At 36.7% G+C, this 14176-nt stretch overlaps 2 protein-coding genes across 2 annotated transcripts; one reads left to right on the top strand and one right to left on the bottom strand.

The window, feature by feature from the left end:
- The first annotated feature begins 282 nt into the window (after positions 1 to 282).
- On the top strand, positions 283 to 1508 carry LOC131292874 (calumenin-B). The gene is made up of 3 exons (XM_058320967.1): positions 283 to 562; positions 625 to 1146; positions 1213 to 1508. The coding sequence occupies exons 1-3, from the start codon at positions 339 to 341 to the stop codon at positions 1436 to 1438; spliced, it is 972 nt and encodes a 323-aa protein (XP_058176950.1). The 5' UTR covers positions 283 to 338; the 3' UTR covers positions 1439 to 1508.
- Positions 1509 to 3035: 1527 nt separating this feature from the next.
- LOC131292866 (rhombotin-2-like) lies at positions 3036 to 13358 on the bottom strand. The gene is made up of 4 exons (XM_058320958.1): positions 13347 to 13358; positions 10254 to 10711; positions 10033 to 10174; positions 3036 to 3259 (listed from the first exon to the last, which is right to left on the bottom strand). Exons 1-4 carry the CDS (start codon positions 13356 to 13358, stop codon positions 3047 to 3049), a joined length of 825 nt encoding a protein of 274 aa, XP_058176941.1. The 3' UTR covers positions 3036 to 3046.
- Between the last annotated feature and the right edge of the window lie 818 nt (positions 13359 to 14176).

The following is a 14176-nucleotide window of genomic DNA, read 5'->3' as shown; positions in this document are numbered from 1 at the left end:
TGATATACTATACGATGTATTTGGTCAAGATTATTACAAGGAAGGAGTTGGGTCCAGTTACTGCAAAAGTTCTAGCAAACAACAAGATGCTAAATAAAATGAAAATATCTCCTTTGGTGGAGAAAGTGGTACCTTTTTTGTGCCAGTACGGAATTATCTCTTTTGAACACGACGGCAACAGTTGTTCAAATAAAGTTACAACGGCTCCTCTCATTTGTTGATATACATTTTATATCGATAAATCTATAAGTGGCTGTACATATATTTTTTCTTTCAGATTTTCTTCGACTGAAGGTTGATTGAAGGAAGTAAAGATTTGTTAAACTATCTGCAAAACCATGATTCTTGTCCATGCAATATGCATTTGTTTGCTATTTAACTATGCAGTGTCGGGCATCCCAAAGCCCGATGAAAAACGAGTACTGGATCATGATACACTAAGTCACGTTCAACATTACCAAAACGACGAGCACAATAAACAGTACGATCATGAAGCATTCCTAGGCGAAGATGCCAAAACGTTTGATCAACTTGAAGCCGACGAAAGTAGAAGACGCTTGGGGTAAGCCGTTTTTCTTATTTACGTAAAAAGATATTTTAATCTCTAAAGTGTTTCTCTTGCAGACTGATCGTTGATAAAATAGATGGTGACAAAGATGGTTTCGTAAATCTATCCGAGTTAAAATCGTGGATTCAATATACACAGCGACGTTACATAGATGATGATGTTAACAGACAATGGAAAACCCACAACCCCAACAATACCGACAAGATTCACTGGGACATATATCGAAAGAATGTGTATGGGTTTTTGGACGATTTCGCTTCGCAAGAATCGGAAAATATGGGAGAAGAACACTTTTCTTATCGTGCCATGCTTAAAAGAGATCGCCGGCGATGGAGCAACGCCGATCGTGATGGAGACGATCAGTTATCGCGGGAAGAGTTTACTGATTTTTTGCACCCAGAAGAGAGTAGTCACATGCGTGATGTTGTCGTGACTGAAACAATTGAGGACATTGATAAAGATAAGGATGGAAAGGTGTCGGTTGAAGAGTACATTGGGGATATGTACAGGCAATCGGAGGACAACGAGGAAGAACCAGACTGGGTAAAGCACGAGCGAGAAACTTTCTCGAACTTTCGGTGAGTTTTACTTATCGTTTATGAAACAAAGAAATTTTATCAATCAATTGTCAATTAAATATGCAGTGACAAAGACAAGAATGGCTTCATGGATGAACAAGAGGTGAAGGATTGGATAACACCAGCAGACTTTGACCACGCTGAAGCGGAAGCGCGCCATCTCATCTACGAAGCTGACTCAGATGCAGATGAAAAACTAACGAAGGATGAGATCATCGAGAAATATGATCTTTTTGTAGGATCACAGGCTACGGATTTTGGTGAGGCGCTAACAAGGCACGACGAATTCTAAATACATAAGGTATAAGGTGGACCACAATGAAACTCGAAACAACGCGCCCTTCAGTTAAAGAACGATTTCAGGTTCCTTCTTTTTCATGAGTCACTCATTTGTGGGTTCTTATCGATATGTTCGACTGCACGAGTAATTCATAACCTTATTTGGCATGTTAAAATGTGGTCACTTTATGTGTTTTAACCCATGTGTGCTAACAACGTTTAGTTGTTACCAATAACTCGTACCCTGCAACTCATGAAATGATATTATTTACCCTTGAGAAGATACCCATCCTCTACTTACATATTTGGTATAAAAATTTATCAATAAATAAAACTACTACTAACTACTTGAATAAAAACTAAAGTAAAAGAGTAAATGAGGCCCTGGCCGCCATATTTTCGATCGTGGTTACACCTCTTGTGGACGTTTAAACTGATATGTATGTGATACATTAATTCGTAAAATTCAACTTACGAGTATTTGAACCGTAGTTTGTACCGTTAATTTCGGCTACGCAATCAACCTAATGGTGCGGTATGAGGGGGGCCCACGGGCCCCCCCTTATTTCTTAAAACTATAACAAACTCTCTTTTTCGGTAGACCTAGCGCAGTCCGCTCGCTGCGGGCGCGCCGCCGTTTCCAAATCATTTCTTCGGGTAAACTCATTGTTTCATGCTGTCCATCATGTGTGGTATAGTTTAGTTACTAGTAACTTACAGTAACTTAACATGTAAAAGTATATTAACCCGCATTCAACCTCCACTGCGTGATTAGTTTAAACCGTTATGTTCTTTTAAGCGAACCGCGAGCGATCAAATATTTGAAAAGTATGCATGCGTCGCGCTTTGCATAGCTTCAGGCGCATAATGTGAACCAGTAGGAAGAGGAGAATCTAACCCGGGGCCTCATTTACTCTTTTACTATGGTGGCAAGAGCATAACTAATGCAATGAAATGAAAGGGTGACTAATTAAATTAAAGATCCAATCCTTGTTTACACATATTTCATAAGTCTGTTCTATTTCGACTCCAACTGTCTTGTTAGTAAGAAGCAAGCTCTCGAAAAAAAAAAATTTCTGTTTCAGAAACATCTTGTAATAAACACATTCTTCTGCCATGAATCATGTGCGAGTAAAATGTATTGACATGTAGTAGAATGTGACTACTTAGCCAAGTTAGCTTTCCGTATTGTTATCCATATTGCTCATATTCATAAAGAATGTCTAAAAATAGAAAAGCTTTTGCACGTTCTTGGTTTAGACCTAATTGTTTTTTTTTTCTTTTCTGGCAAAACCGTCGTCTTCGGTTTTGGCGGCCCTTACATGGGAAAAAAGGAAAAAAGGAAAAAAAATTGAAAAGATCTGGTGTAGTATATCGTGGATTCTGTACTGGAAGTTCTGATAAACAGTCTTCGAGAATAAAAAATACAATAATAACAAGTAGTATTTTGTAAAACAGCTTTCTTTCCTTCTGTGGTTTCTTTAATAATAGATTCAACCAACATAGTATCTGACTGTTTAGATGTTGTTCGTGGAGGCTTTTATTATTGACGCATAAGAACAATTCCATGGAGCTTTTTCAATCAGCGACGCGTTTTGAGCATTCATGCATTTCACGGGCGTCATTGGTTGTTTGGCGTTTCGAATGTTTCCGAATCAGGACTGCCATATCCGCTGGATCCATCGTCTCGGTTAAGTCCTAGGTTGCTTGGACGCTGCTGGTGCTGATGCTGCTGTTGAGATGCAGGATTGTGCAGGTGTGGATTGTTGTTTTCGGTTTGATGTTTTATGAGAGGTTGTGTTTTACCCGATGATGTGGCTGGACAAGGCGATGACTTGATGGATTGTACATACGAGGATGGCGCTGGTATGGCCGGCGCTTCCGTCATTTGTATCGTTGCAGCAACATGTTGATGACATGGTTGGAGTAGGTTCTGATTTGCTGCAATACTGCTTTTCTCCGTTACGTATGAAGATCGATTAGGGTATGCTGGTGGGAAACGTCCACCGTCGACAGTACCGGAGGGGTTATTTTCTTCGATTGACTGAACTTTTCAATTTTTGTTCAATGCCGGAGAATTCATTAAGCAAGAAAGAAATTTATTTAAAAAAATATTAACCAAAAGTACATTTTTTCAGTTTATTAAAAAATATAGGAAAAAAGTTACAGAAAATAGGCTAATCATTACATTGCATTAAAAAAGTTTTTCAAACATTACAGATTAAACTGATCAAGAGCATCCAAATGGTTTGAATAACAAAATATGTATGGAAATGCATTCTAAGGTGAGTGAGTGAATTTATCGTTTTGGACATTGTATACATTGTATTTTGGACATTGTATTGTAGTAGTGGCGGTGGATAAACTGAGGGCAGCTATTTTGTATCACTTCCAGTGGAAAGGGCAAGCTACCGTATTTCACTGTTCTAAGACTCTCACTAATCTTCCGAACGCATAGGCAAATTATATCATTTTAACTTTCATCAGAAAAAATTAAAAGACTATCAAGATGTATATTGGATGGGAAGAGATTAACACCAGTTGTTTTCTAGATAAAATCAAAACTTATTTTTAAAAGCGTGTCAGCTTTAAATAAAGAATAAAATACGAGCTTATGAAATAAACAAAATTATTAATTGAATAATAAATATCAAGTATAGCGTTTCAAAACTAAGGAGTAAAAGTGCGCGCTCCATTTAACATTCTTCTATTTGTCCTCTAAGTGGCGATGTTGTTCATAGTTAGAAACATATTTTTATTCTAAAAACTATTGTTCTGTTTTCTATATTTTCAAAACTAAAACATGAATTAATGTCAAAATGACAGATCAAATTTTCAAGTTTTAATGCGTAAAAATGAAAATAAATTAATTGACCTCCAAATGCTACAAACTATAGCATCCAAATAGAAATCATCTTATTTTAACATTCCCGATGAGTTTTGTATTTATCTATTTGATCGATAAATAGTGTATTTAAACATTTTATACACATTCTCGAGTAAAAAAGCCTTATAGTAAAACAACATATTTGTAACACATTAGCTCTAACTAAATCTGTTTTTTTTTTAAGATTCCCAGCATTGTTTGCACAATTAATACAAATCATCATTAGCAAATTTTTTTTTTATATTCCATCGGAGTATTTTTAAGTTAGCAACTCTCACAGTATATATTTTCCCAAAATATCAGACAAAACCAAAAATGATTTCATATAGGCATATAACTTCTTGAGTTGCAATAACGAATTAATTTTATTAAATGCCCACGATGCTGACATCAGAAAGGCAATTTATTTATTTATTTATTTATGTATTTATTTATTTATTTATTTTATATGAGCAATTGATCTCGAAATGCTACAAGTATGGTGAAATTTATTAAGTAAAAGAGTATTAGCGAAAGTACTTTAACTAGTAATACTGATTTTAAGCCAATTAGTGGAACTAGAAGCAATGAAACATTCAATATGTATTCTGTAGTTAAAAAGTGAGAAAGGTAAACAAAACACTTGAAAAAACTAGCGAAAAACATTGCGTACAAAAACATAAAAAACGAACCAGCTTGTATGTATAGATACCACTATATTAGTATTTGGTGCTGTTTTGGTTGTTGATCTTGTAGCTGCATTTCATACTCAACTTATCATCTTTCATACACAACTTATCAGTGCACCAATATCTTACGGCGTCTTTGCGCGTGTTGCATAGAAATGAAATTTCCGTGATGGTGGTTTGAGCGAACGTTTAGCCACAAATGAATAACTCAACGAAAGTTGGTCTTCGTGTACGGCCATTGTTGAAAATAAAGAATAGGTCCGCTGCCGTAGTATGCTAGCTTAAAATGTGTAACTGCATTGTTATCTATGATTAAGATCGTGTTATGTTTTTTAGCACAAAGAACCACAAATCGCGGCAACTATTTTCATATCGACATCATATTCTCTACAAAACCTAATTCACCCTGAGGAGAATCCTCGTAAAGTTTGCGGCCTTGCATCATACACATTTTTCGTTCAACACAACCTTATTCCTCGCATTCACGTGGCGTCAAAGTGATTGACCATGTGAGTTTCATAGCGCTAGGCTGTTCAATGTTTAACGTTATGCCGTTACCACGTTGGTCCTTTTCGGCGACTGAGCGGTGTCAAACGAGACTATCATGGGGATTACTTACTGATTTCGGGGATATACCAAGTTATTGGACACAGCCTTATTGGCTTATTAATTTTAATGTTCAGGTTTTCATAAAAGGCAGAAATCTCACTTTTCAGGCGAAAAACACATGCAGTTTATATATGGACTATATTTAATATCCATGATATTTTAACTGCCAGTCGTGTAATTTATCGGAATTTTCTAAATCGATTATATGAATTCAAAAATATTCAGCTTTGTTTGTTTCAGGTTTCAGTACATATTTCTCGGTGTTAAATTTTGCTTTGATTTATACATAACATACAATATACATTTCATCGTAGAAAGCAGTAAAGTATTGTTATGGGCTAAGGTGTTGAAAAGCAGTATTTTTATCGACCCTCACCTCTCTGTAATCGCTGCTGCTGCAGCTGTTATTTATTTTCCATTACTACCCCGGTTTGCGGCAAGTCGCGACAAAATTACTGTGACAAGTTATTCGTGATGCACCATTTAATGTCACATGCGTGATATTGAACTCATAACTGAATTTTACGGGTAACTGATATGGTTGTAAAAACAACACCCACACATTTTCTCTTACCATTATATCAGCTTGGCATACGTCATTTGACGTAAAGCTTTAGAAAATCTAGTGAAAAATTCAGCCACAGAAATCAACATTTATTCAGGACGTAATTGTACGTGACTGTTCCATTTACAATTATCAAAAAAAAAAAAGACTTTTCAAAAGCTGTAAAACTTAACCCAACCTCAGGTGTAAGAAGATAGTTCTTGTTACCACTTTCCCTATTCTTAGGGTTTTATTGTACACATCTCCCGCTGGCAGTTCAATAGGCAATATTCTCGGGGATAAATTATTTTTCCAATCCTATTTCTTAGTTATCATTTAAGACAACTCTGCTCGTTACATCTTCCTTTAAATATTATTTCCATTCTTGAACGTACGGGTTAAGATTAGTGAAGGACACCTTTTTTGTAAGCATCTAATCGCCATTCACTTTTTGGACCCCTATATCTGGAAGAACAATTGAGGAGCAGATATAATGACGTGCTCTACGAGTTATACGAAGACTTCACTGTCGTACAGCAAATTAAGCTCATCACATTCTGGTGGGCTGATTATTCATACGAATTGAACCATACGATCCAGCCCGTAAAGCTGTTTTAGATTTTTACGAAGGACAGAGAAGACGTGGTAGGCCTAGATTGTGGCGAAGGATGACGTAGACGAACCCGCTAACAAATCCGGGATGTGAAATTGGACCAGTTTGGCGAGCGACCATAAGCGGTTTCGGTTGGAGCTTCGTCAGACCAAGACCGCAAAGCGCTTATAACGACAATTAAGAAACTAAGTCGCTATCCGCGATTTCATCTATGAAACACATGGCATTTCATGTTTGCATATTTCTGGCAGGATTATCTTATTCAAATAACCTTATGCAATGTAATGGCAATATTTAAAAAATAACAGCGAAAATGAAATCAACTGGTTAGAATCTGGAATGTTTAAACCTGTATAATTGAACAGGTTTTCATATAGTGTCCGTTAAGGTAACAAAAACGTATACTACTTGTATGTTTAGAATACATAATCTTTTAAAGACATTCATCATACATGTGTTCTTCTTTGGCGTAACGACTGTCTTCGGTTATTCCTACCCTTAGTGGGATTAATAGACCTTTTCACATTGCGTATGTGGATACGGATTCGAACCCACGCTGTCGAGGGAGAACCTTTCTAACCGGCGTTACCGGCGACCAGTACCGGCGGGTAGTCACGGACCCCCCAAATTAAGGCAAAATGTAAGAAACAACAAAATCTAGAAACAACGCTTATAAAGAATTCTAGTCAGATAAATCTTGATGTTTTCAGTAAACTACAAACATGTTGTGTGTTATAAGTTAATATTTTTCTGTTCAATGTGTATGTTATTCGAAATTGGTCGTGAGTCGATTCTTTCTTCTTCTTGGCGTAACGATCTTGTTGGTCATGCCTGCCCCGTTAAGGGCTTACGAGACTTTTTACCCTATGTGTATGTGGATAGTCAGTCCTCTCGTACAGGGGAGGGTTCGGTCTCGGTTGCGATTCGAACCCACGCTGTCGAGGTGGTGAGCCTCGGCGCTCATGGGCCGATTTTCTAACCGGCGCTACCGCTCGGCTGTCGCGGACCCCCTATACAAAAATTGTATTAAAAAGATACTTATGCGAAGTTTGGTTTTATCAATTGGAGTAAATCTGCATAGATATGCCGATGAACATGAGTTCGAATTCTCACAACATCTATCCTCTAGGAGAGGTGGTACGTAAGCGAACGAGAAATGTATAGTAAATTTGTGATAGCTAGGTCAAAAACGGCTGTTACGCTAAAGAAGAGGAAAAGAAGATTAATACATTTTAAAAGTATAGGTTGTGCTGTTGTACTCTGAGCTAAAATGGAGCTGCTAATACTTCATTTAAATATTATGTTTAGACGTATGTTCAGTAGTTTCATGTGTTTGTGCTTAGCCAACCCTTTGGGCGACTTCATAATTGCTCGTATGTGTAGAACATAAATGTTTTGTTTGTTAAGTTTGTGCAGCTCATGCAATCAATTTCTACTGAAGGTTAAGCATGCATTTGTTTCTCAATTGCGCTAGAGTAAATATTTTGCTCGAAGTTTGATAATGGAATAACATATGCACAGAGACGGATCAATCTATTTCGGGGTCCCAAGCGGAGGAATAATCCGGGACTCTTCAGACATTTCCAATAGGAATAAATTCTGCGAAGTATGCTCTTATTTCTGCTAACTTTGTTATATATGTTATAACATAACATGAACATATTCATACTTATTTTTGTTGAATTTTGAGCTCTTTCAAAAAATAAATAATGGTTTGTTGTACTGCTAATTTTATTAAATTGTACTTGAAATTAATCATCTACTCAAATTATTCATTATTTGCAATATCAATTACAGATCAATTATGCATTAACGATAGAAAAAGCCTAAGAAAAAGTATATGAGGTTATTACCTATACCTCGTTCAACAATTTCATTCTTCATTTTTGGCAAATAAACAAGCGTGACATCGTGAACAAATCCGATAAGAATTGAGATGGGGTTTTCGTATGTAGCACCAAACCAGTTTTGTCCGCGGGTCGGACATTGTTGACCCCTGGCTTCGAGCTTTGATTTCTTTACAATTTCCGATCGGATTCCGATTCAGATTCGATTACCAAATGTTTAAATCAATTCATGAAGTGATAGGTAATTCACATTTCTTGTTAATATGTTCTTTTAAAAATTTGACGTAATCTTTTCTATCTTTTCTATATCTATAAAAATGAATGTTTGTATGTTCGTGATGCTAAAACTCAAAATCGGCTGGACCAATCTTGATGACGTCTTTGTATGATTTTTTTCTGTTTACCCAAGAAAGGGTTAAGAAAAAAGAGAATTTGAAAATTCCCAAGGAAAAGCCGGAAAATGGGAAAATTCGGTAAAAACGGCTGTTCATTATGGTCTCCATATATGGAAATATCCAACGACGAAACAGGCATGGTAATGTTGCGTTGTTAACAACTCTTCAATTGGATTCAATTGAATTGCGACGAGGCAAATAAATTGTATGGATAACAATACACACGCATGCACTTTTGAGTCAAACAGAAAATTTTACCGAAACAACGTATATGAAAACATATTCCGCGCTCACCTAGCAACCCCGGCAGTGTACGTAGAACATCAAGAATGCTAGCCTACTGTAAAGTAATTGATGTTGAATCGTCAAACTTTCAAATTGCAAGACAAACGGGTCAAGTAGAAAATTCATCACTTTTTAGGATCTACCAAAATGATAGCTAGCGGTTGAATGTTTGTAGTAGAGACGACCAGTTGAAAGGTAAAGTAGGCTATGACCGCTTTTTCGCATCAGGAAACGAGCGCGAATCACAACAATCCTCGCAAAAGTATCTCTTCGACCGGAAAGCAATTTTACCCCACTTTTACCTGCACCCCTCGACTGGTCGTGTTAACTACAAACATCCATGCGACAACTATCATTCTGGTAGATCCTAGAAAGCGACGAATTGTCTACTTACCCGTTTGTGTTGCCATTTGGAGGTTTGACGATTCAACAACAATTACTTTACAGTAGGCTAGCATTCTTGATGTTCTACGTACACTGCCGGGGTTGCTAGGTAAGATGTAAAACGCTGTAAGAACACTAATACAATTTATAAAACGGAAAATATAAGTGATAAATAATGTCGGTGGTTTCTTTTTCGATCTTAAGTTTTTAGTCCGGGTCCCCAGAGGCTCAGTCCACTCATAGGCAGATCCGCCTATGCATATAGAAACAGATTTGTCAACTACATATATTAAAAGCAGTGAACATAGAATTTGGCAACGGAATAATGAAATTTCAACAAAATTAAACGCAAACAGAAACTATTGATGCTTTTACCTGTAAAGTACTAACTTGCCTCCGTATATGTGCTATACTAGATGGATTACATGCCATATTGGCAAAAACAAGCCGCTCCTCGTAATCGTATTCGCATAAAATTTTATTATCACATAAATAGAAACGATCGCCTACGCAGAATCTGTAATTAAACGAAAAAAAAATCTTCCGTTGAATTATGAGACAAATGGAAAGACACAGGCCAGTTGCTTCAATTTTACCTATGATTGCATTGTTGGCATGCGAAGCACTCCAGATGATAAACATTGTTTTTTGCTCGCATCACCATCTCGAACGCTGGTATCACCTTATTGCATGCCGCACAGTAACCAGTCGTGCCGAATAGTCTAAGGTAGTCTCTCTTACATAGTATAAGGTTTGCTTTAGTATACAAAGTTGAGCCAACTTCACCGAGCCGGCAATCACAGCAGCCACACTTCAGACAATCCTCATGCCAAAAGAGATCCAGTGCCTTCAACATGAAGCGTTCGGTTATATGTTTCCCGCATCCAGCGCAATCCTTTGACAGCCCAGTTGTACCAACCAGGTTCGGTGCGGAAGAAATCGAGGATTGTATAGCTGGTGTGTTTGGTGTAACAGTGGTGTGCCCCATGGTTTCCACCGTGCTTCCAGCGCAGACACTTCTTCTATATTGTACATTGACCGTGGGGTCGATAAGCTACACTGCAAATTAAAAACAAAAACGTAGACGTGTTCATTAGTTATGTTAGATACTTAAGGTACAGTGAATGTTTTTCAAGAGCATCTAAAATAAACATATTTAAAAATCTAGCAACTCATATTTAAACTGTTTTAAGATTGGATTGTTGTATTCTTATAATATTTTAAAATCGCTTGTTTTATATTAGTGTTTGGCAGTGGCGTCTCGTCCACCTGAGTAACCTGTGCACTGCACAGTCATGAATTTTTAAAATGAACCACAAAATTAATTGTTTAATTATGGTATTGTAATTTCCATCTGCAACAGTTGCGTTCAAAATCTACTTAACGCTTTACAATGCTGCGCTGGGGACTTCTGCTGGTGCACCGCTGCTACAGACGTGCATCTTTAATCAAATAAGAACAGTTTTCCTAACCACATTCTCATGTGGTTCATTCGGTCTTCACATTCGGTGAAGAAGCGTTAGTTTTCTTATTAGCAAGAATAAAAACCCAGTTGGAAAGTCAAAAAGTTTTGTTTATGGGTGGGCACTTCAGCGAGTGCACCAGCAAATCGTATATGTACACATTAGTTCTCTCGTGAATGTGTCGAATGCGTCCATGTGAAATTGTCGATGTATAGGTGCCTTTCCTGTGCACATTACATTGTACCCAGGCCGGACCCGAAGGGAGTCTAACTTGCCAAATAAGAAGTTGATTCTCAGGCATTGACTAACCGCGGATATATTTATCGAGTAGATATTGACGTTCGTGAAGTAAATTCGGAAGAAAATAAAACTTTGGAATAAAATCGAAGAAACAAACACGCAAATATGGCCAACAATTTTAAGCTAATTAAAAAATGTCTAAGCAGGCACGCTGGACTGGGCAATACTGCTGGTGCACACAGTTTCATTAGAAAGGTTTTTCATGCAATTGTTCTATTTAGCGTGAAATTACCAGTCAATTTATACATCAACATTGAGCAGGACATGGTAGATGAGCTATTAAACTAGTTTTTCATGTAGATCCATTTAGTAGCAATTAAAGATTGCAGATCTAAATAGACCATTCACGGTTCCTCAAACTATTCTTTCACTTAACATCCTGACCAAATTCGTCTTGGTGTGTCGTGTCGTTCTGGTTCTAATAAACCACGTTATATGGTTTACGTAAGAAGGTATTACTTTTTTTGAAGGTGCACAACCATCTCATTTTCTCACGAGACGCCACTGTAAAATACTATTTATTTTATGATTCGAGAACGACTTTTACCGCTTAGTGAGTTTATAATTCACGTTTGTTGAATGGCAAATGGTAATGGAAGTGGTAGCTTAGATTTACAACTGAAGCACGGTATTTGTTTTTTAAGATAATTTTCCAGCTATGTTGTACAAACGGTGTTTTCAAAAGAATTCAGTTAAAACTTTTAACAGAAGACTGAAATAAAACGAGAAACAAGAAAACATAATAGCTACAGGCATATCGCGACGGAACAGAAGCGATGGAGCATTGCGTGCAATACAAAACGCATGATGAATACCTATGGATTTGCAAAGCATTGATTAACAATAATAAAACATGTTGGATTTTAGCCAAATCCTCTTTCATTTGCAAACACGGATGTCTGAGATAAGATTGTTCAAGATATATTTATTCCTGTTGCAAATGGTAGATAAATTTTAAATGAAAACAAAAAAAAATCAACCATCAGGAACACAACGAATGCACAGTATGAGCATATATAAATGAGGGATTAATGTGTAATATCTGGTATGTGTATGATGTTGGTTATTGGTAAATTATAATATTTGGAACAATAATAAATTATTGAAAACTGATAATTTTGTTCAATTTAAAAAACAAAATATTTTTTTTTAAACACATGAATATGTGTATGTTTTGACTTTACTTAGTTTGTAAATTGTGTGGAAAATCTACATCTGAATATTGTGCTGAATACAAGTAGGTCCTATCGATCTTAACAGGTCCTTTTTCACTCCTGCATAGTAGTTACGGCATAATCAATGTTATAACGTATAATACAAGTGTTTCACCAGGATGTTACTTCGTCATTGAAGATTTAGCTGAATAGTTGAATTTAAGAAATAAATTTGCCTGAAACTGTAGTATATCTTCATAACGGCGTATATGAAAAAATGCAAAGCTTGAGAAAGACAATGGTATGGTGAGGAGATGTTTTTGCAAAACACTGATAATCCGGTCCTTTTGTAGACCATTTTTGCAAAAGAGGGTAATACGGTTAATCAAACGCATCTGACTTGCCACGAATTATCTAATTAAGTTTTCGTTTAATTATTTCTCCCTTGTTTGGAGCGTGAGTCGGTAGCTGTTACGAATGCGGAGCTAAGTTACAGTGTGGAAAAAGATGGCAAAGGAAAGCGGTAAACATTATTACGTTGATGTTTACATTGCAGATTTATTAAATTAATTTCATTCTCTGAGAAAATGATGAAATTTCGACTGGCATACTGCAAGGCCAGGAATAAGAGGAAGAGTCGTAAGGATTAGAAGAATAGAAGACACTAAAAGATGTGGAGCACTAATGTTGTTCTGTCTCGCTTTTGTCGGTCGAGCTTCATGGAATAGTTCGCAAAGGAAACGCTTAATAATTAAAAGGACAAATGACTTACTGGGAGTGACATGGTGAGATGAAAATTTTGTCACGCAAAATAACGCCGCATACTCGAAATGCGTTGGTGCTTTTTAGAGTAACTCAATTTGCCATGAAGTGTCATATCTGTTTCTAAGTCGGCGTCATATGAGACTTACTATATACATTGGCCGTACATTGCTCGTTCATCTATACGTATGCATAAAGCAAATCGTATAACATTCTTATTCGTATAAAAATATCAATTGCTCGTGCATTGTCTATGCAAATATATGATTCCGATTCGAAGTATACTAATTTGCGATTAAATTTATACAACTCTTACGACTTCGTGTTTTGTGAGATGCCTGTTAACTTTATCTCTTCTGCCACCACAAGTAAAACGAGCAAAAGTGAGCATCTGATATGGTAATGAACTGCACTAGTTCTGATCCACTTTTAATTGCTTTCAAAATGTTTATGATACAAACTGTAACTAATGTAACAAATAATATCATACATTTTGGCATACGACCGGTTCTGAACATTATGCAACGTTATACAACCCGCTTAACTATTTATGTTCCTTGAATTAAGTTTTTAGTACTTTGTTCCGCAGCAAAAAAACTCTCATTTTCGGTAATTATTAAATCAGTTAATAGTTAGAGTTTTCATGGTTATAAATAAAATACAACGATTTAGACATAGTTGATTACACATGTAGTCAGTGGCGGATTTAACGGTGCGCGGACTGAGCGACCGCGGGGGGCCCCGAGCTTGCAAGGGGCCCCGAACCTTCAGCGGCCAAGTTTGCCAATACCATTTTAATAAAAATTCTTTATTGCATAAGACTAGCATAAGAAAGACTAC

This window comes from Anopheles ziemanni, unplaced genomic scaffold (assembly GCF_943734765.1).
Source record: "Anopheles ziemanni unplaced genomic scaffold, idAnoZiCoDA_A2_x.2 scaffold_12_ctg1, whole genome shotgun sequence".
NCBI classification, from domain to species: domain Eukaryota; kingdom Metazoa; phylum Arthropoda; class Insecta; order Diptera; family Culicidae; genus Anopheles; species Anopheles ziemanni.
The sequence above is the reverse complement of the archived record's forward strand: the minus strand, read 5'-3'. Positions and strand labels throughout refer to the sequence as shown.